This window comes from Centruroides sculpturatus, unplaced genomic scaffold (genome assembly GCF_000671375.1).
Source record: "Centruroides sculpturatus isolate CEXI.00-Female unplaced genomic scaffold, Cexi_2.0 scaffold598, whole genome shotgun sequence".
Lineage (NCBI taxonomy): Eukaryota > Metazoa > Arthropoda > Arachnida > Scorpiones > Buthidae > Centruroides > Centruroides sculpturatus.
Genome location: NW_019384757.1, coordinates 132,994 through 157,225, shown reverse-complemented (window position 1 = coordinate 157,225; position 24,232 = coordinate 132,994). Strand labels below are relative to the sequence as shown.

At 26.4% G+C, this 24,232-nt stretch overlaps 1 protein-coding gene across 1 annotated transcript in view; it reads right to left on the bottom strand.

The window, feature by feature from the left end:
• The window catches only part of LOC111628727 (probable U3 small nucleolar RNA-associated protein 11), a 63,792-nt gene extending 39,935 nt beyond the window's left edge, over positions 1-23,857 (bottom strand). The window contains exons 1-2 of the mRNA XM_023372562.1: positions 23,670-23,857; positions 16,318-16,420 (exon numbers count right to left, since the gene is read on the bottom strand). Coding sequence (XP_023228330.1) covers positions 16,318-16,420; positions 23,670-23,857 — 291 coding nt within the window. The remainder of the gene's footprint in view (positions 1-16,317; positions 16,421-23,669) is intronic.
• Positions 23,858-24,232: the final 375 nt, after the last annotated feature.

The window sequence follows — 24,232 nt, the reverse complement described above, 5'->3', positions numbered from 1 at the left end:
ATCAAATATAAAAAATAAATAAAACAATTAAATATAACACAGTATATTTTTGCAAACAGCCTTAAATTTAGTGAATTCAATGTAAAGTTTATCTTTGATTTTTAAGGCAACTTTCTGGTAGCAGTAAAAAAAAATTTAATGATAACATTAAGACAACCATATGAAGAGTATAATCATGTAGTAGTTCTAGTATTGACAGAAGGAATGTGAAGGTAAATATATTTGAATAGGAATAGACCATAGACCAAAATACAGTATTTAAAAGTAACAAAATGTTCCAGAAAAGTAGTCTTATTGACAATAATTATTTTTTATTTATTACCACCTTTAAAGGTTACTTATTGATCATACCTTGTATATAATTATTCAGATTTATATTATATTTTAAAAAGTTTGTTACTAGAGATGAAACATTACAATAAAATTTGAATATACAGGTTAATAGTGTATGATTAATAAATAAATCATAACAATTCTTTAATTGTAATGATTGTAATTGTAATGATGAATTCTTTAATTGTAAAATTATAGCTATAATTTTATCATTACAATTAAAGAATTGTTATGATTTATTTATTAATCATAACAAGTACTATTTAAAAAATATGAAAATCATCTGTTGTATATTAATTAGCATATCATGCATTTTAATTTTGTAAAGTAAATACTTTACAAAATTGGTACTGCAACCATTTATCATATTCAAGGAAATAAAATTCATTTATTTGTGAGAATTGACAAAAATAATTAAACAGTGAATAAAGAAAGAAATGATTTTTAATTTTTCTGTCTTAAATAATTCTACTCCAAATCTGATGATTATTAGACCACACTAATGGATTAGACCATCTCATAGTTTATGCACTGTTTTAACACATGCTATTATGGTTTACCTGCAAGCTTTAGTTAGTTTCACTTTTATCCTTACAAATCAGCAATGTCATCTAAACAAAAAGATCTTAGTGTTGTCACATGTTATGTATTATTTGCTTTGCTTTTTCTGACCCAATAAACTCAAATAATTCTGTCAGTCCAACATGTTGAAAATTTTATATTCAGTAATCCCATATTTAGTAATGCCAACCAATTTTGATGAGTGAATAAAAATCACTTTCCTGTTTCTCATTCATTTTCACTATTGACTATCAATGTGAGTTAAACTTTAGAATAAATCTTCTATCTTTCACGTGACTGAAGTTTTGGTAGGAGGAGACATTTGATTTCACATTCTGTACCAGTTCATCAAAATAATCAAGAAACAAACAAAAACTTTTGATCAATTTTTTAAAGAACATGACTTACTTTCACACTGTTTTACTTCTCTTTTTATGTGTTGTTTAAATATATTACATTATTCCTTGATTAGCATGATTAATTAATCCCTTGATGCTACTGCATATATCAAAATCACATTAATCAAATACAGTGGTATCTCAGTACTTGACTGAACAATCACAACCCACTAGAAGAAATTTTCGGTTAATAATAAATATTTTTATTTTATCATCTGTAAAAAGTTTTCTATGATAAAAATAAGTAACTAATTTAAAAATAAAATGAAACCTTAAACTGGCTACTTTCATAAGACAAAATTATACTCGATCCAGTTTGCTTTTTTCATGTAATGCATGCTGAAAAACTTCTTCCTAAAATTTCCCTTCCATCAACAGCTTTTGTACATTTTGTATCCTTTAGTTCAAAATTTCCTGAACAAAACTTACAAAATATATTTGACATGACCGATGTTTAGGAGCATCTTCCCCAAACACTATGAGTATTTTTTACTGTTTGTATAGCGTTATATCCTTATCAAAACTTAAAAAAAAAAATACATTATATGTCCAATATGCATTTTATCTGCAGACATTTTGATTTGATTTTACACAAACAAAATGTGAATTAAAGTTTTAAAATAAGCTTCTGAACAAAGAATACAATATCACATTAGCAGTAATGTATTAAATTTCACAATTATCATAATTATACTATATATCTATATACAAAATCACACTCAAAATGAAAATAGCAAATTCACCAACACCTTATATGCTGAAAAAAATCTATGTTAAATAGAGACAACTGTTAAAGCTACATTAATTAAAACTTCTGCCATGTATATAAAAGGATTGCTACAATTAATTTTGCATATTAATCAAATTCCACATTAAGCAAGGGAAACCTGTATATAGTACATATAGTAAAATTGAAACTTCTTTGTTTAGAATTACACTACAAATTCAATCTTACAGTGTTAACTTTTGCTGTGCCATATTCTGGTGACAACTGCATTCACACTGAAAGCAATTCAAAAACAATTTTCACTTATGTTTTTCTCACTTATACTCTATTTTTATGAGTTTCCTTGAAAAATGTATAAACAGAGTTCAATGGCAAATTCTTAAAATTTTAAAACATTTTAATAAATATAAACAATCCAAAATAGAGAAACAATAAATCAATATTTACATATAAATATTTCTAATACCTGAAACTTCAATAATGCATGTCTTGACAATACAATTTATTTATTTTCACTTGTGTGACACTTCAATCAGAGTATGAATTTTAAAAAAAATGTAATATTTATGTTACATATTACAGTAGATCCCCCTATAAGACGGTAGATACGTTCCGTTCTTTATGAATCAATTTTGTAGGAATCATAGTTTACGGACTATGGCTGTTTGAATGGTTTTCTTTCATAAAATTAATCGATTCTAGACTAATTCGACTCAACATTTCCAAAATACGTATATTTTTTTGAAAATAATCCGTATAAACTACGTTATAAACAAAAAATTGTAGGATTGCTTACCGAGTGTGTACCGTTCGACTACGCCCGTTGCTAAAGCTTGGTTTCGTCGCGGAACAGCGCATCAAACCGCGGCCGCGATTTCTGATATTATTTTTCTGCGAAAACTTCGTTGACCTTTGGAGACATCCTTAATATAAATAATTTTTATGGCCGTTAAATAAGAAATGTTTCTTTCACAAGAAATGTATAAAATTACAGTACTGGACAGACGATAGGTCGCCTAACTCGCCGTAGCGTGACGCTAGACGGCGAAAAATATATATTTAATTATAATAAAGTTACAATAAATTAAGTTAATATATAATTATATATACAGTACCTAATTTATATATAATTAATATATAATTATATGTACAGTACCTAATTTATATATAATTATATGAACAGACGATACTAAACTCAATTTATCCGCCTAAACGTCCGTAGCGTGGCGCTACGGACGGCGGGAAAGTAGTTCGGCTGCCCGATGACGTTTTACGTATTATAGGAGTTATTTTTACCGTTGTTTACGGATACTGCCACAATTTTTATAGGAATCATAACTATAGGAAACGGTTTTGTAGGGGGATCTACTGTATGTTAATGTGTAATATTTATGTTATGTTAATGTAATGTTATTAATATTGAGTAGCATTCATTTTCTATGAAAATGATGCTTAAAACTGTTCTGTAATGAAGCTTAAAATATAACTTTTAATTTTAAGTTACATATTTTACAGATACTTCGGTTCAAAGTATTTTATAAATGCATTTCAAATTAAATCCAAGAAATAATTAAATATCTATTTATAATTAAAGAATACTACAAATTAAATTATATTTAATTATTTTGTTTCTGTAATCTATATCACTGTCATATTAGATACAATGACAATATATAAAAGCTTTTCTTCACATTACTACAGTAAACTCCCGATTATCCGTGTGCGGATTATTCAGTTTGCAGATTATCTATGCATTAATTTAATTTTTAAAAAACAATTATATGTGTATGAATTTTTTAAATAGTTGCTTGCTTTACGCATCCTATAAGTGTGCATGTGTTCGTATTTAGATGTTTGAAGCGAGTGGTGAGGGTATCTGAAGTCAGCTGGACTGGTTTTAGTTAGGCTGCTTCTTTTGCACTGGACGTTTCTGTTCGGAGGAGAAAATGATAGTGAGTACATTTAAACAAAGTTTCATTTAGTTGCATGTTATAATACGTATTACAAGTTAAGATTTGATTATATGTACTGTACGTATTTATAATACATATTATACGTAAGATTTTTTTCAAATAACTTTCCCACAAATACTTTTAGTGTAAAATTATGTAAAACAAGATGTTTTTTTTTTTTTAATTTTCAGATAAGTACCTTTAAAATGCCTAATAATCAAAAGAAAGTTGTACTTACTATAAAACAAAAACGAACATTAATTGAAAAATTTGAAAAAGCTGAATCTACATCGAATCTACATGTTGTATTTTAGAAATTAATAATTATAGTTTGGATTATCCGTGCCACTTCTCCCACCATTAGCCTGGATAATCGGGAGTTTACTGTATATAATTTTCCTGTGATATATATCATTATTGACAAGACTATGTCTTGTTTATAAAATCGTACTGCCTGCTGTGTTACCAGCTTAGAAGTATGAAGGAGTACATGTCAGGAGTTGCAATTTGGCACAGAATATTAGGTGCCCAAATCATGCACACATAAAAAAAAACCAGACTTGTAGGTACTCAGGAAACCGAGAACTGAGTCAAAATAAAATACAAAATGGCAACTCTCTCTACAAACAGACAAACTGAAGTCAGGTGGTGAGAGTATCACCCACAGTTGTTCTAGGAAGTGGACTCTGACCCTAGGACTGAACACATAGTTAGTAGATTCTTTGTTAAATAAAATTTGTAATCTAATTTTATAAATTTGGGAGTGCTTCAAATATGACATTAAAACAGGGTTTTATGTCGTTACAAGTAAGTTTTATTAACATTATCTAGTATAGTAAAATCTTGGGACCAATAAAAATTTGATGCTATATTAGGATTGTTGTTACATCTGGTGACATTATAATCAGGTTAAACTATATATTGTTTGTGTAAAATAAAAAAATAATTTCAGACGATACAATAGCCACAATTATTTTTTTCAAAAACTAGAAAATTTCGTTATGCATTGACAAAAATTCAATCCAGGCCGACATACAACAGAGAGAAATTTCAAAATTGGATAGGTTAATTTCATCAAAAATGCATCATGGATGACCTCGTGGTTGTGGCCGGCGAAGTTTGAATGATCGCACCAAAAAGCAGTGATACCAAAGAACATTGGAGAATGAGAATGAGACCCACCTTGCGTCAAAGTTATTCTGCTTAGTAGCGAGTCTCCGAGACATAGTCTTGTCCCAAATACAGTTTTGCCATTTTACTTGTATATATTTATAGTTTCAATTTTAAATTTTGACAAATCACAAGTTATAATGTTATTCTGTTAATCAACACAATTGTGGAATAAATATTGAAGTATATAGATATTAATGACAGAGTCCTGTGAAGATTCTGAATATATAAGTTGGAACAGTTTCCAAGTATTTTAATTAATGTTAATGTTACCATACATTAATAAATTATTAAAAATTTTATATTGAAATAGCTGACTAGAGTATTATAAATACATATTATATATTATACAAAATACTAAATGTAAACAAAATGATAGTTAAGCATTCTATACAAAAGTTCAAAAACATAGTTTTTTATTTAATTTATATATATATAGGCTAACTACTACAGTCATATTTAAATGCAAAGTATGTGTAAAATTTAATTGTACTTACTAATAGAAATGTTTAAGTTTTTAATTCAAATATAAAATATACAGAATGCTTTTATATATACAAATATGTTGCACTAACCTTGTATAGTTTTGCACTTAATTTTAGAACATAACACTAATGTTTTCGATCCACCATAGGACCTTCTTCAGGTGTTCTATGTTCTATATAATTTTAGAACATAACACTAATGTTAGTGTTACATTCTAAAATTAAGTGCAAAGCTATTCAAGGTTAGTGCGACATATTTGTATATACTGTATTATCACTTTGTTTATCAGATAGATGCTTTTATATTTAAATTATTATCAATAATTTAATATATTTATTGTTGAATATATTTATTACTGTTTGTCATCATTGGCAAATTTCAACTGATTGCTATTTTGTATAAGATTATTGTTTATAGTGACATTTGGGTTCCATCCTAAATTTCAACATTAATAGGTATTTCTGTCTTAAAATTTTAACTCTATTCAAGATTTCTAAGACTTTAATTTTCTAAAATGTTTCTAAATTTTCTAAAATAAAATGTTCTAAATATAACATTTTGAATTCAAACTAAAATATTAATTCAAATAACAATAAGATTTTAATTATAAAAAGTATAAGAACTGTTTGTAAGATTAAGACACAAGATACTATATTAATAACACAATTCAATATATTCTTGTTAAACTAATATTAAGTGATAAGTTGATGATAAGTTTAAATATATACATACATACACACATAAAAAACATACTACTATAGTATTACTATTTTCATTTATAAGAATAATCATATACTATTTACTAAATTAATTTTTAATATTTTTCACAAGTTTAAAATTCACTGTTCACATTAAAAACTTAATATTATGAATATCTCTTATTCTTATCAATATAAAATAGATAAAATGTTGATATCATATTTTGGATATGCCTAATTACTTGTCTTGTAAAATTGCATATTATTATTATGTAACATCTTTTATATTGTGCATATTGTACCAGTTATAATTAAATTAAATGTGTTTTTTATTTTCAACTGATTTTAAATAGAATACTTTCAGTCATGTCTTGTGTCTAAAATATGTGAATATACTATATGATTCCATTGTTAATATTAATGACAGAGTTAAAACTCAAGAAGTTAATAGAGGTACTCCTCACTTTATGACCTATCTGCTTAATGACCACTTGCACTTACAACCAATCGAGTTTCGATCTGCAATTTGGGAAATCCTCTTTTTCAGCTTGAGTGTTGATCAGTAGCAATTGGTGACATGCTCACTGAGCATAGTACAGGCTTGCTATGCACTTTTTTAGTCAAAGTGATGTAATTTAAATAATTGCAGGCCTTGCCAATGTGCTTAATTTAGATGTTGAAGTGGAAGACATTGCTGAATTAGTGGATTATGTTGATGGAGAGCTAACAAATGAAGATTTAATAGAGTTAGAAGCCATGCAGTATTTGGAAGAGGAAGAAGATGAAAGAACCGAAGAAGTGAAAAAGAAATTCATGGTACATGGGTTAGCTGGTGTGTTCTCCAAAATTAATGCGGCTATATTGGAACTTGAGGCTATGGATCCAAATACTGAACGTTTTAGCATAAAGTTGAACGTTGGATGAGTGAACTTTTGAAGTGCTATAGAGAAATTTATCAAGAAAAAAGATTACAACACAAACCACAGTTACAGGTTTCATTTCAAATGTTACATTTAAGGCCTCCGCCCTTGAAGGTACAACTTCTATTTTATCGTTGTCATCACCCTTACCTGGAAAACAAAAACCTCTACAGCTCCAGATAACCAAATAAACAAATGATAATATGTACATATGCATGTCTTTTTATGAATAAATTTGAAGTTTGTTGCATAATTTTTATAATTTTACAACCATCCTATTGATATATTCCCAGCGCAAGCTCCTCGTTTAACAACGTAGTCGTTGGAACGGAACTCAGTCGTAAAGAGAGGAGTACCTGTACTATATAAAATGCATAAATTTTTTTAAGCAAAGTCTTTTACAAAATAAAGCAATAAATGCAAAACACAATCTTAAAAATTGAATAAATATTTGAAAAAGTTTTTCTTATTTAAATTTGAATGATTTCAGCTTTATCACTATCAGAAATTTCAATATTAACATCTAAAACCTGATAGTTATATATTAAAGTCACATGATTGCTGGATTATATTGAGCTATATTACTACTTAGCATTTAATTATTAATAATAATAATAATATAGCCTGATATAATCCAGTGATCATTTGGCTTTCCCAAGAAATTTCAAGTAACACACAAAAATCTTTTTAATTATCAGATTTTTAAATTTGAATTCTTTCAAAATAGTTTATAAAAGCATCCAATTTTATCAATTAAATGTATTCAAATTTAAATAAAAAAGAAATAAATTCTTGGAATTGTAAAACATTAATTTTTTGTTTTGATAAACATAAAATTGAAAGTTTGAAAATTTAATTAAAATTTGAAGTTAAACTAAACTTTTGAAAAAGTATCCACAAATGTATACACAATTTCTTAATCTCTGAAATAGTTTTATATTGTATAAAGAAACTCTTTAATTAAAAAAAGCTTTTATTTAAAATATTTTCTCATATCTCTTAATATGACTTTAATATTTATCTTAACTGTAAATTCTTTCTGATATGTGATAAATAAATCATAATCTTTAATAATATATAAATAAGTTTTTATATTATGCTAAGTACTTTAGTATTAATATACAATAAAGCACATTATAACATAATGGAATTAGTCTCCTCTAAAATGATTTTTCTTTAAGAGTACAAAGTTTCATTTATATATTTACTGTAATGCAAATTTAGTTACTTTACATACATATATACAATACATTTATACAATATTTTCTAAATTATTAAAAATAAAATTTATAAAATACAATTACTTTAATTAAAAAAAACTTTCAAAAATAATATATTATACTAGAATTTACATTACTGTATTACTATTTAAGATTAAGCTCTTTTATTGATTGCAAATTGTAAAGAAAAAATTTTTTTATTTTTATCAGGATCACTACTGGCAAACTTATTTTCCAAGTAAAAAAGATTACTAAATGTAAATTTACATCTGGAATTGGCTTAGTTGTAAAACACAATGTCAAATTTTCCAGATGAAGAAAAATTTTGAAATTGTTGTTGAGGCAAATGTTTTGTTGTTTTAAGAAAATTTCCTTGCAAAGTAAAATTTAGTTGTATGATTTCTTTGGTCAATTTGTTTGTAAAAAATTTCCAAATCATTAAGAAAACTGCAGTGGATGGCAATAATATAGACAGGTGAATTTGAATATTTACATACACAACATAAACATAGTTAGTTATCCAAAAATCTGTAGATTACAGGATAGAAGATAACCAAAATTTCAGAAATCACTAAATAACAGACTTCAAATAAAATATTAGCTGTTGATTTCTTTCTTTTAAATCAAAAATTTCTCATCTTTAATGAGCAAACAAATTTAAATCACAAAATATAATAACTAACATTAGCACAATTTGAAATAATTTTGATAAGTTTCTAACAATTCTTTCCTAGAAAACTACATTATATGCTATTACAGTAATAATCATAGAAATCATTGAAACAAGTTCTTAAAAAGTTATCTATTAATTTAATGTTATGCTAAAAAGTATAAATAAATGCATAGAATGCTAAAAAATATTAAAACATATTTTAAATAATTTAAAGATTTATTTTCATATTTTATAGATAATACTTTATAATTTCTTTGTTTTAATGTTTTTCAGTTTAAAAAATTTATAATTTATAGAGCTTTTATACATTAAATCATAAATAACTTCAACATCCTTTAAAATTGATCATTTATTCTTTGGAACTTAATAATTTCAACTTATTTACAATATAAGTGAAATTATGAATTAAAATTCTCCAAATAATTGATTGTAAAGAAAAAACTATTTTTCAGTTATTGGTAATTTCAGTCAATAATTGAAAAATCAATGTAATGCTCTACCAAAATCCTTCTCAAATTTTTCCATCTAGGAACTTATAACTTTTAATAATTTTTAATTTTTTTAAACCTCAAATATATAAATAAGTTGTATATACAAAACAATTTCCATCACAACTAGTATCTTTATTCATATTAACAAGAGGCACATAACATTACAAAGTAAAATTTTCTTCAAATAATAACAATAGTTTTAAAGACATCAAATTTATTTTTATTATGAAATTTGTTTTTACTATTTCATATTCTAATTTTAAGTTTATATTCAGACTGATCTTTGTTCCACAAACTGATATTGGCTCCCAAAATGTGGTCTATGACCACATTTTGGGAGATGATACACTGCTAACTGAACTAATATAATATTAATAGAATCTTCTACTTTATCATTTCAATAGATTAAATAATAGAAAAATTCATAAAGAATATTTTATTGAAATGATAAATTAAAGCACAACAATTTTTAAATTTACAGGTTTTACAAAACAAATTAACTTTAAAAAATAGTTAAATTGTTTTTGTTTAGTGTATTTGAAAAACAGAGGATGTTTTAAAAACGAATGAAAATGTTTGCTTCTCAAAGTGAGTCCTTTTTTATTGCTGATTCTTTGGTTTGTGAAGTAGTGGATCTCAGATATTTGAAAAAATTTTAATTACAAGAAAAGTTGTTTCCTTTCCAAATCATGGAAGCAGTTGATGATAAAAAAAATCAAAATATCCTTGAATGGATCATGTATGGATAACAGACAGTCCTAATTTTAATTAGGAAGATTTGTATCAATAATTTTGTTCTTTATATTTTATTTTTAATATATTTTTCTCATCACTTATAATTATTATTATTTGAAAAATTTAAAATTTAATTGAACAATGTTTAAAGATAAAAATTCTATTTTCTTTTCTATTGATTCTGAAAAGATCATACATGGTTCTTAACAGTATTTCTTTTTATTTAGAGTTCATTAAATTGAAACCATTCCTCCTCTTATTCTGAAAAGTCCTGATGATAAAATTTAAGTTCAAAATCATTTAAGATGAATTTTGCAAATTATCACTCCAATAAAATATTTCATGCAATTTTTTCCATCAATTTATAATATTAAAACTGAATGAAATTAAACTGTTAACTAGGTGATAATTTTTTTTGCTCATTTATTTCTTTTCAATTTGACATAAAAATAATTAAAATGTTACTTTTAATAGATTATCGATGTTATGCTATTTCCTATTTTTTATAATGTATGAAATATTAAAAAATTCTAATTCACTTTTTTAGGTTTTGTTTAGTATATAGTTCTTTAAAAAGTGAAAATGAAAATAAACAATATAATTCCATTACTACATTAAATCTGAATGACTTAAAAGATCAATAATAATTAATAAATAAATATTCAAATAATAAGTGAAATAAATGAGATACAGGAAAACATGAAAAGCACAGTGTTATGCGTTATTTATAAAATAGGTACATTAAAGTATTATAAATTAAAAAATAATAAAATAGCAAAATTTATTGTCTCAAATAGTTTTTAAAAGACTTGAAAAATGGGTTCTCTTTCATTTCAATTCCATTCTAATTATTGTTTTCTTGTGATTTTCTTAAATTATTTAAACTATACAAATGTAAGTGTTTGGGAAACAAAGGATAGTTCAAATTTGACTCAAGGAAAATACAAAAAGACTAAAATTATCCTATGCAAGGCATTAATAATCCAGTAAGTAGCCAGTAGATTGCAAACTGTTCAGTAAATGAATTGCTTAGAAATCACTATGTATATAATGCAATAATGCTTTATGATTATTTTTGGAAAACTTACCTCCTCTCTGCAGTATAGACAGATTATAGAAGTGCATCAATCCATCTATCTACATTCTTGTGATTTCTGATTGGATACATTAAATTGGTTTTGGAATAGTTAATCATCACTAGTTAGATAGAGAATAGATAAAACATATCAAAACATTAAAAAAAAAATAGTTGTGTGGTTGGTTGTACTAACTCTTATTATAATACACATACAACAGTTAAATTTTAGTTTTCCCAAAAAGTGGCAGAAAGAAAACAGAAGAAAAGAATAAATATATGCTATAAGATTTTTATTTTTTAACACAAACATACCACTCTTTATGACTGTTATATTTTTTAAATTTGCTGCAAAGATTTTACATAGAATCAGACTATAACATTTTTTAAAAATTAATTTACGAAAAATCCATTTATTTATTATGTAAGTGCAGAAATCCATCAGTAATCAAATAAAACAAAAAAAATATTAGGGAAAAAAGCAAGTTTGAATGGTAGTTACAGTATCTAGGTCACATCAGCAATCTGGAAGCAACCATCCCCACCCGCCATCTATGATGCTATGACACATGACACTATGTTTAATTTTAGTTGTACATGGTTCCCACACTTTATAGGAAGTTTCTGATTAGTTTGTTTGTTATATGAACATTAATTTATTTTATTTAAATTAAAATTCCAGAGAGTTTATGAAAATGTTGTATCAAAATTCCATTTGAGTTAAATAGTTTGTCCACAAAAAAATGCAGGATCTTGAGTACATCAGAACACTTGGAAATCAGTGTTATTTCAAACCATGCATCCTAATGTCTATGATCAAAAGATACAGGCCAGAAATGGAAGACATACAGAAAAATGATGCACATGCCAGGCCAATTGTTGAATATGTTATCCTGCAACACATATGCAAAGAAATAGGAGCAGCTACAGATCATAAGACTATATTCAGAAGAAATCCTACCATCTATAAAACATGTAACCACCAACAATAAAGGAAACTGATAATGAAAATAAAAAAACATTCAGTAGAAAAAATTTTATTTTCTTATACATTACATAATGTGTGTTTAATTGTATAAATCAATCAAAAACTTCAGATTATGAGGAGTTAAATAGAATTAAAAGAAATATTTTAATTCTATTTAATTCTATGCAAGATTAAAATATGTCTTTTAATTCTATTTAACGCCTCATAATCTGAAGTTTTTGATGAAGTTTTTGATTGAGTTAACTGTTGGCGTGACATCCGAGCCGAGTATTTAATACACCTAACAAAATTGTATAAATGATGTTCTATTATAAATTAAAAAATAAATAGAACTAATTACAAGATAATGACTGTCATTTTAATTAAATGAAAAATTTGTTTTACTTACAAGAACATGGAAATCACAACAAAACACTTTCACTCACAGGCAATCACTGTGTCACTTAAAGAAAGTGTTTTCCTAACAAAACTTAAATTTGCCACTAGATGTGCAGGAATGCAAAAATATAAAATTTGAATCCTGCCTATATATTATTATAAATGTATTCACATGGTATATTCAATTCAAAAATATGCTTACAATACAACTGAATGCATTGTATACAGTATATAATTGAAAATATAATGATCTTGTGTTTATTCCTTACAGCAGATTTTGTTTATTTAATCAAATTTAATACTATACTACATAAATACAGTAAAATCTTGTTATGTCAAAGTTTAGAGTAAAAAATCCCAACTTCAAGTTAAACATTTTTGAATTAAAAGTTTAATACCCAATTTTTTAAAAATTCTTCTGTGGTCATAAATTTCACATTATCATGTTGTTTCTCAAGAATCTATTCAAAATATGATTACAAGACTGTTTGTAGTTTATAGTGTTTTTGAAGGCATTATCAAGGCATTCCTTGTGTCCCAATCAGAGTGCTGGTTATCAGTAAAAAGATGTTGATGTGATCACTGTATATAATATAATAAATCATATGTAAAATGTTTTTATTAATATAAAGATGAAATATGTCAAAATACTTAATAATTTAATATTGTTGAGGTTCAACTAAAACATTCAAAATGTCTTAATAATTAGTTGTAAAATGTCTTAAAATACCATATTTGTAATAACCACAAAATAAAGTATTTTATTCTGTACTAAACAAAAGCTACTTAGTAATTGATATAAATTATCATTATTTCTATACTGATAGTTAATTTTTCAAAATAATTTAGAAAGTTTTCAAAAATTCTTCAATAAGTGTAATAATTCTATGATAATAAAAATAGTTCAAGCATTGGAATGTATAAATCAAATCATATATGCAAATATATGGACATATGCTCTAAGATAATAAGCTTCATGAATATTATATTTGTCTGTTTTAATATTTACAGTATATCATGAATAAAAATAAAAACAACAATAATAGATATTAGTCTCATATTGAAAAACAATAATGTAAAGAATAATTTATTTTGACTAATTTACAAACCTAATTCTAAAAATTCTCAGCTAAGTATCTATTTTAATAAAACAAAACATTTTTGATTATTTTTAATAATTATCTTAGGTTGATAACAGCTTGAGTGCAAAGATATATTCAAAACAAGTAAAATGGCAAAACCGTATTTGGGACAAGACTATGTCTTGGAGACTCGCTACTAAGCGGAATCACTTTGACACAAGGTGGATCTCATTCTCATTCTCCAATCTTCTTTGGTATCACTGCTTTTTAGTGCAATCATTCAAACTTCGCCAGCCACAACCACAAGGTCATCCACGATGCATTTTTGATGAAATTAACCTATCCAATTTCGAAATTTCTCTCCGTTGTATGTCGGCCTGGATTGAATTTTTGTCAATGCATAATGAAAATTTCCAGTTTTTGAAAAAAATAATTGTGGCTATTGTATTATCCAAAATTATTTTTTACTTTGCACAAACAATATACAGTTTAATCCGATTATAACATCACCAGATATAACAACAACTCTAATATAATGTCAAATTTTTATCAGTCCCACACTTTTACTATACTAGATAATGTTAATAAAACCTACTTGTAACGACATAAAACCCTGTTTTAATGTCATATTTGAAGCACTCCCAAATTTACAAAATTAGATTACAAATTTTATTTAACAAAGAAAATACTACGTGTTTAGTCATAGGATCAGAGTCCACTTCCTAGAACAGCTGTGGGTGGTACTCTCACCACCTGACTTCAGTTTGCCTGTTTGTAGAGCAAGTTGCCATTTTGTATTTTATTTTGACTCAGTTCTCGGTTTCCTGAGTACCTACAAGTCTGGTTTTTTTTTATGTGTGCATGATTTGGGCACCTAATATTCTGTGTCAAATTGCAACTCCTGACATGTACTCCTTCATACTTCTAAGCTGGTAACACAGCAGGCAGTACGATTTTATAAACAAGACATAGTCTTGTCAACAACCAGAAATACTACATGCAACATATGCATGCAATAGCAGTATGCATATAATGTTTTCAATTTTGAATTTATCTTTGGAACTTAAGCTGTTATAAAATTGATGATGATTACTAAAAGTGATCAAAAACATTTTATTTCATTAAAATATTTTACTGGTAAATGAAGAATATTTACATTATTGATCATATCAACTAAGTTTCTGCATAAAAAAAAATGTTAGAGTACAATAAAATAACTTATCATCATTTATTTTATTTGAAAAAATGTAGACCCATAAATTCACCACTATCCATCTGTAGTTTCTTAATCCGAGGATCGAAGTTAGATAGATGAAAGACGAGACCAGATATAGAAACATTGGGGCAGGAGGTCCCAATTAACTATATAAGAACTTGTGAACCAGAAATCATGTTATTTCAATTTATAAATATTCCCCTGTAAAGTGTTAGATAGATGACTGACACTACTCTATTGTTGAAAGAAAAGTATAATGTACAGTACAGGGACAAGTCATTACTAATTTTAAGTGGAGAGAATATATTTTAAATTAAATAAATTAAAAATTGCAAATAAGCATTGTGACAATGTCTCAATAAATAACTGCCTGTGTAAAGTTAAATAATTAAAAATTTTTGTATTATACACATGCGTGCATGCATGTTACATTATATGTATCTATTTAATTGCTATTTATAAATTTTATTGTAAAATGCAGTAATAAGATCAAAATATTATTATTATTATTATTAAAATAAAATTTTATAGGTTAAATGTGTTTATTTAAAACAATGTAGAAATTATTAAACAAATTATCACAGTTCAAGTATTTGTTGACTCAAAATTGTTATTGTGTATATATATATACAGGTATATATTAGTTAACATGTAATTTTAACATTCATTCTAATTATAAAGACATTTATTATTCATTGTAATTAACACTTTTAAGTAATATTTACATTTTAGAAATTTTTTAATGAGAAATCTGCATTATGCGCTTTCTAAAAAATTTAGTTGAACTATACAAAATATAAGCCAATAAGAATAAATACAAATTCCAATATTAGTCACAGTAAAATTAAAAATAGGAAACAAGAGGAAAAGAAAGTGTTATATTGTTTAACATAAAAATAGTCTAAACAGAATTAAAAAATTTATCTCAAAAATAAAATTTTTATATTGTCATAAATAATTTTCAAAATATTTTTTAAGCAGTTGTATATAAGAAACCATATTTTTACTCATATATCAAATATAGCTATTTTAAATTTTTCCCATAAAATCGTAATATTTTGTAATAGTTATTTTCTGTTCACTTCAATACGAAATATTCTGTAAAAATTTCATGATTCATTCATTTGTAAAAAATATTTCAAAGAAATCAATACTTCATTATAAAATAATATTATTAATAATAATAAAAATGAACATCTATAAAAATTTGTTACCTGTATTTCAGAATTGATCATATGAAAATAAAATTCATCGGGATTTTTATTTAATGCCTTTTGTCTTAGAACTCTAAGCTTGTTTTGCTTTCTATGATAATGCCTATTAAAAATAATATATTTTATTTAATTAGATATACTTCATATATATAATTTACATTTACAAAAAATATTTTTTGAGATAAATTTATTACTTTTATAAAAATTAAACATTTATTGTTATAAAATAATTATTTAATTTTTATTTTTAATATTTCCTATAGCTGAAATAAATTTTTATTTAAACATTTAATACACTGTTTTAAAAAATATTTAAATTGTTTAGACAATCCAAATAATGATGACATTACTCATTAAAATAATATTTACAAATGAATAACAACAAAAAATAATTTTAATAAGTAATTAAAAAGGTTCCATATTTTTAATTTAAAATATTTAAATCTTCAATTCTTATATAAGTTTAAAATTTTTTATACACATACATATCTAAAATAAAAATGATTAAATTTTCTCTTTCGTATGTAATAAACAATTTTACAACAAGATTTTGTATATAGCACTTAAAATCAATTCAAACTTACAACAGTACTATGAATGGTGTCGACACTCCTTCATTTTAACCGACCAATAGGAACTTAAATGCCACATTTGTCACCCATCAAGCTTTTCACTAAAAATACAGGGAGAAGGAGTGAACTGTGTTCTCAGATGAGCAAGCTGCAGTCTCTCAGTTGGACTGCTAACCTTGGACATCTACGAATTGAGTGCATCCCCTCTTTCCATCCTTTTTGGTATGGAAATGTGGCAACTGATTTGAATTGTAAATTGCAACTGAATTAATGCTCTTCTGAACTTTTCAAAATAACTCAACAGAAAGAGGGGAAACTCTGGAGAAATCCCACCCGAATGTTGGAGTGACAGGCAGCATACAAAGCTTGATATCACCAGGGATGGACATTTTTCATTTGCAAATGACTCCTGGGGAGTATTTTTTAATTTGCTTGCCGTCAGTGTCGACTCTTCTTTTCGTCAAATTATTTTGCATCCCCGCACATCAGAGACGCACAAAATCAGGCAGAAGTCAACGACAGGCACCTTATGATGGCCTACCTTTCTCATGCAAATTGCCACTGGCAGATGACTCTGCCATCAGCACCATCTTTTGTACAAATGGGGTTTCTATGCAAATATTTAAGTCTTCCTGCACAAGTACACCTCAGTGGCCTTCCTATGTCCCCTCTCACTCCCACCCTGGGACTCCTCACCCTCTAGAACTGGAACCATGATATAACAAAAGGCAGTTCTCTGAATGGAAATCGAAAACAAACTTACTGAGTTGTAGTCTGGTCCTTGGGGAACCATTCCCATCATTTGTCATTATGAGAATGTTTAGTGACTAATGAACTTCAGGATAGAGATAGACATAAAATTGAGGAAACTAAATTGTCAAGCATGAACTAATTATCACAGCCATAGTGTCACTAATCAGCTGCTACCCAAGAATCAACACAGTTGGTAAACAGCGACAAACACAAATCATGCTTCAAAGAGCAGTTCTCATCAAATCATCTACATAGTATGTCCAACTTGAATATACTGATAAAGATAGATATATAAATGAATAATTCATATCAATGACAATAACGAGTTAGTATTGTAGATTACAACTGAAAATATATTCAATAAAAAAGTTTTAAAAATAAGTAATTTTTAATTTTTTAAACCTCAAATATATAAATAAGTTGTATATACAAAACAATTTCCATCACAACTAGTATCTTTATTCATATTAACAAGAGGCACATAACATTACAAAGTAAAATTTTCTTCAAATAATAACAATAGTTTTAAAGACATCAAATTTATTTTTATTATGAAATTTGTTTTTANTCTTGAGTCGAACGCGATTAAATCTCGTTTCAGTCGAGATTGAAACGGTCGATGGAGGTTATATGCGAACGGCGACAATTAGAATATGGCGAACGGGATATAAGGCTCTAGTTTAGTAGTGTTACAGAGTAGAATACGTATATTTTAATATATTTTTTAAAAAAAACAAAACCGCTGAGAAATGTTACGTGTGTTTAACAACGGGTTCGGAAAACTTTGAAAATGTTAACAACAGGTTCGGCCGAACCTGTGCGAACCCGCTGAATATCACCACTGCCTGTACTTATATATGAACATTCGTGCTACTTGAAAATAACATCTAAATGTCCTCTGCCAGCATGGCTGCATTCTTATAAGTTCACTGCAAAGCATCCATGACATGTGGCACCATGTCTTGTGGAATCCCACTTATTTCCTGAAAAATGGAAGCCTTCAACTTTTCAACTGTATGGAGATGATGGGTGAAGACTCTTACCTTCAGATATCCTCAAAAGAGGTAGTCCAGAAATGTTAAATCTGGGGAGCAGGATGGCTAGTACAAATCATCAAAGCAGGAGATAGCGATTGGCAAACAACTCTTGGAGTAGAGCCACATTTGTGCAAGCTGTGTTTGCTATTGCTCTGTCATGTTAGAATCAAATTGTGTTAGCCATGTTTCATGCTTGCAATTCAGGCATTAGGAAATTTTGCCATATTTCATTGTAGTGGTTTGCATTCACAGTTACTGGACATATAACACAATCTTAAAAATATAGGAGCCAATAATCCCACACATGCCTACTGTACACCACATCACAACTTTTGTGCAGCCAGAGGTTCCTTGTAAAGAATTCAAGGATTTTCACTTGCCCAGTATCTCCAGTTTTGTTTCTTTGACGAGCAAGAAATGTCTTGCAGTGATACAACAAAAGAAGAAAAATTAATACAAAAATATAATAATAATAATAAGTGAAAAAATAGCTGACATAAAAAAAATTTTAAACAGAAAACAATAAATGTATTGATTTGATAATTAATAAATATTTTTATAATGTACACAATTGCTTATGTCTCTATACATTTGTAAATTAATTCACTATATACATGAATGTCTAAACACAGAACCAAACCAATACCAGCAACTACATAGGCTGTTGTTTTTTCAACCTCTGATGGTCCATAAAGCAAAGACAAATGTAAACAACAAAATGAATTTATTACCAAAAGTTAGGTACAAACATGATTACTTTTCAACATAATCACAGTGAAGATTGAGGCATTTGTCATATCTGTGGAAGAGCTTTGCAATCCCCTCTTCATAGAATGTTGCTGCCAGTGACTTGAGTTGGGCCTTAATGTTGTTTTGAAAATTGTCATTAGTCTCAAGCCTCTATCTGCTTAGCCATGTTTTCAGTTCAGGAAAAAGATGGAAGTCTTCACATGTTAAAGATGTGAAGACTTCTACCTTTCAGACTTCCACCCAGCTTGGAACTTTTTAAACACCCAGCATATATCCCATGAAACCTGATTGATCTATCTCTAACCTAACCTGATTTAATGCTGAGCAACTTCCACCTCTTTCCTGAACAGAAAAAGTGGCTAGGAGGGCAGAGGTTTGAGACTAATGATGATCTTCAAAACAACATTAAGGCCCATCTAAAGTCACTGATGGCAACATTCTATGAAGAGGGGATTAAAAAGTTCATCCACAGATATGACAAATGCCTCAATCTTCATGGTGATTATGTTGAAATGTAAAATGTTTATACCTAACTTATGGTAATAAATTCATTTTGTTATTTATACTTGTCTTTATTTTATGGACCATCAGAGGTTGAAAAAACTGCCCTCATATGTAATTAATATTGTTGCATTGTCCAAAATATAATTATATTTTGGACATTTCATTTGAAATAAATTGGAAAATATTAAGATGAAGAAGGCCCTAAAAATTTATGGAATTTTGAATATTTTTTTTAAAGTTCTTAAAAATATGATTAATAATCTATTATAGATATATATCAAAATTTTAACTTCTGCAAAGATCTCCAAAATTCAAAAGCACATTGTCCTAAAACCAATACATAAAAAAATATGATATAACTGATCCAAATAATTACAGATTAATTGCAATAGTGAATTCAGTTAGGAAGATTTTTTTCTATCATGCTATATATTAACTCAATGGATTGAGAGATATTATGCAGTTTCAAGGTTCATTTTATGCAAAAAGAGGACAGAATATAATACATTTATATTAACTGGAATAATTCAATTACTTCTAAGAGAAAAACATTGAAAATTATATACTTTGAAGACTTGTATAAAGCATTTGATTCAATTTGTCATGAGGTAGTTTGCAATGTATCCTGTAAAGAGAGTTTATACCAAAGATTTTTTAATTTACTAAAGAATTTATTTTTTGATATTGTATACCAAATTAAAAGAATTATATTTTTAACTGATGAAGTTGTATCAGTAGTGGGTCTTCTACAAACAGATTAAGTAAGAATGGTCCTTCAAGACTATCCTTATTTAATCTATTTGTTGATGACTTATATGAAATACCATATTTACTCGCATTTAAGATGAGATTTTTATTCATTTATCACAGTTTCAAATTCCTAGGTCATCCAATATGCGTGAGTGAAAGTTCTTTGTGTTTTTACAAATAATTTGTGTAAACCAATTTGAATTTCAGATTGAAATTCCAAAATCACACGAGAGCCTGATATAAGTTTTAATCCCTTCCCAACTGAAAACATGATTATTTGGAAATCAGAATTTGGAGAAACTCATAAGTGTAATTGACAGAGTGGATTTGACTGTTAAGAATTGGCAAAAAAAGGTTCTTGATTGTCCAGCTTTACATGAACAAATTACGGTGTTGATTTTACAAGATTTTTCCTTAAAGTTAAAAATGCCAGTAATTTTTACGGGAGAATATGTGCATTTACATTCGTTTGATATTTTATTTGTGATTAAACGAAATAAAATTAGAATTGTATTAACAAATCTAATTTTCTTTATTTTGATCTTTAAAGTCACACCTCGTCCTATATGCAAGGGCATCTTATATGTGAGTAAATACAGTACATGAAAGAATTTTTTCACTTATTTAATCTGTTATTAAACAACTGAACAAATGCTTTCATTTTTTAATTTTTTTTCTAGTCAATTAATGATGCTATTTTAGCATCATTAATTGCTTGTGAATATTCTACTTAACTACAAAAAAAATGCTTACTGAGTTTAGAAATGAAGAAATGCTATATTTGTTTCTTTATTAGAAATTAGACACTGTATATCAAAAATTATGTAAAAAAATATCATAAACATGTTCAGTATATATGTAAATTTTATGCATTATAATTTTATTATTTCATAAAATATTAAAAAAAATTAAAAGAAGCAAAAGTAAGTTTGAATTTAATCATGTAAATTCTTATTCTGTATATAACAGAAAAATAATTTAAGACACTTACAAAAATGTTTATTAAATAATTAAACAAACTTTTTATTATTCTTCATTTCATATATCCTAAATGTTATATTTACACACTGATATATGTTGTGAATAAATGCTATAATTTTATCTTCAAAACTAAGTAACAGCATATAACACCTGTAATTATTATATTTCTAAAGAAACAAAGAAATAAACACTATATTATTTATTAAATATACTATGTTGTATATAAATAATAAAGTTTTATTTTAGTAAAATTCATATTTTTAGAAATGGCAACAACTAAACTGTTTTACTAAGTAAACAAACTAAATTCAAATCAAAAAATTACTTTTGAAAAAATTTATTAAATATTCAAGGTCAAATCTTGGTTGGCAAGTGTCCCAAATCCATATATTCAAATTCTCATTTTTGAAAAAACATTTAATAAAATATTTTAATGACAAAACATGTATAGTATTTATCTGTCATTTAACAAATAATGGTTTTGTTTTTATTGTATTATTAATATACAGTAAGTGAGAACACTATAGTGATATTTCAATTTAAAAAATTGATCATTTTTTTTGTTTATTTTAATAGATGTCAGTAAAACATTTGTTCAAACATAACCAATATGAGTCTTACTTGTGACCACTTCAATAATGTTTCTTAAAATAAAACTCAATTTATAGCATAAATCAAGAGAAATTCTACTTCTTTCCTCTAAATACATCAGCAGAAAAAATTAAAAAAGAAAAAATTATGAAATTATAATAATTATATTGCTTAATAAGATGAGAAAACCAAAGTATCTATCAACTAACTGTATTTGAATTTTTGAAATATTACAATATATATTAAAATTGAAAACAAATACAAAATATTTTGTATTTTAAATATTTTATTTTGTACACTATTAAAATTGTGTTCTAGACTTGAAAAAAACATGTAAAAAGATTCAAAATATTTTATTTTATATTTGTCTTCAATTGCAATTTTAATGTATTTAGTAATATTTAATAAATTCAGATAATTGAAAAAATCCAAAATAAAACATTCATACTGTATTTTTTTAATTTAAAATTTTAAGCAAAAGTAAGTTAAAATTCATAATAAAAAACTTTTAAAAGAACATTTTAAAAAATTTTGTTATACAATATCAAAATTTAATATAACTGATAATTATATTTGGTGATGATAAATTTCAAGGTGATTAATTAAATAAAAGTTTCCAACAAAGCAAACTTCATTTCCACTTCTGAAGAAAAATTGTAATAAAGCTTAATATGTATGTTTGAGAAACAACTGAAGTAGAAAATTTAAAACATCATTCTTCTTGTAAAATCTTATAATATACTGAATGACAAAGTTGAATTTGAATATTTGATAATATTTATATTAATTTAAAACAAATGAAACCATATAGTATAAGATTTACTTTTATTTGAAAAAAAGCCATTAAAAAAGATTATTATTAAAGATTCTAGCATAAAAACTTTGAAGGTTTTCTTGATATTTCAAATTTTCTATAGAATCTCACCTATTTAAGTGTTTCGTTGCTGGTTTCGTTGGAAATTTTGCGTTTAGGTGAGATTTTATATATATTGTTCTAGTTTCTTGTGCTGTTGTGGTTTTCATGTTTCAAATTTTCATTTTTTAGAAAGAAAAAATTGAATCAAAAGTTTAAAATATGGGTTACTTAAGAAATGAAACTACATATAAACTCTAATATTGGTGATAATTTTTTAAATAAGCTGGTTTACAGAAATCAAACTACTGGTACTTAAATTTAAAATATTTTTTCCATACTGTTTCACCTTCAGTTACAATTTCCAATTGACAATGCATTTCATCTACATAGATTTACAATAGAACTATATTCCAAAATGTACCTAAAAAATCTCCAATATATCTAAAAACATTTATACCATCAGAAACATGTTTTAATTTTGGATTTTTTATTTATAATATTGTTACCTCTGAGATTTCACTAAATAATTACTGTATCAGTACATTTACATTTCTTCACTTCTCACAGAGTTCATCATCACTATCTCTATTATAGTGAATAGCCTCATCTTTGCTCTCATCAGTGGTCTCATCTTCATCATCCTCATCACTACAAACCTCTGCTTCAGACTCATCACTACCAATACTAGTATTGCAATCTGCATCCTCATTGCCCTTGTTGATGATATCATTAATTAAATATGTCATTTAACAAATCCATCAATTGCCATAGCCTCCTGATCCAATCTAGTATATCCAATGGATTAGATTTGATTTTAAAATTAAAGAAACGAGATATTTTTCCAGCAATACCTCAGAGATACAATTTAATTTTTTCATAATATTCTGTCTGTATAGTACTATGCATATAACTTAGTTCTACTGAAACTGGAATTATTAACAAAATGACTTACAAATTACCTTGTACACTTTTCCAGCTGTATAACATTTTTATTTTATACCAAATTATACACTAAGCTTAGTGTATACAATAAAAATGTTACACAGCTGAAAAAGTGTGCAAGACTATTTATAAGTCATTTTCATATACAGTAGACCCCCCTATAACGCGGGTTCATATAA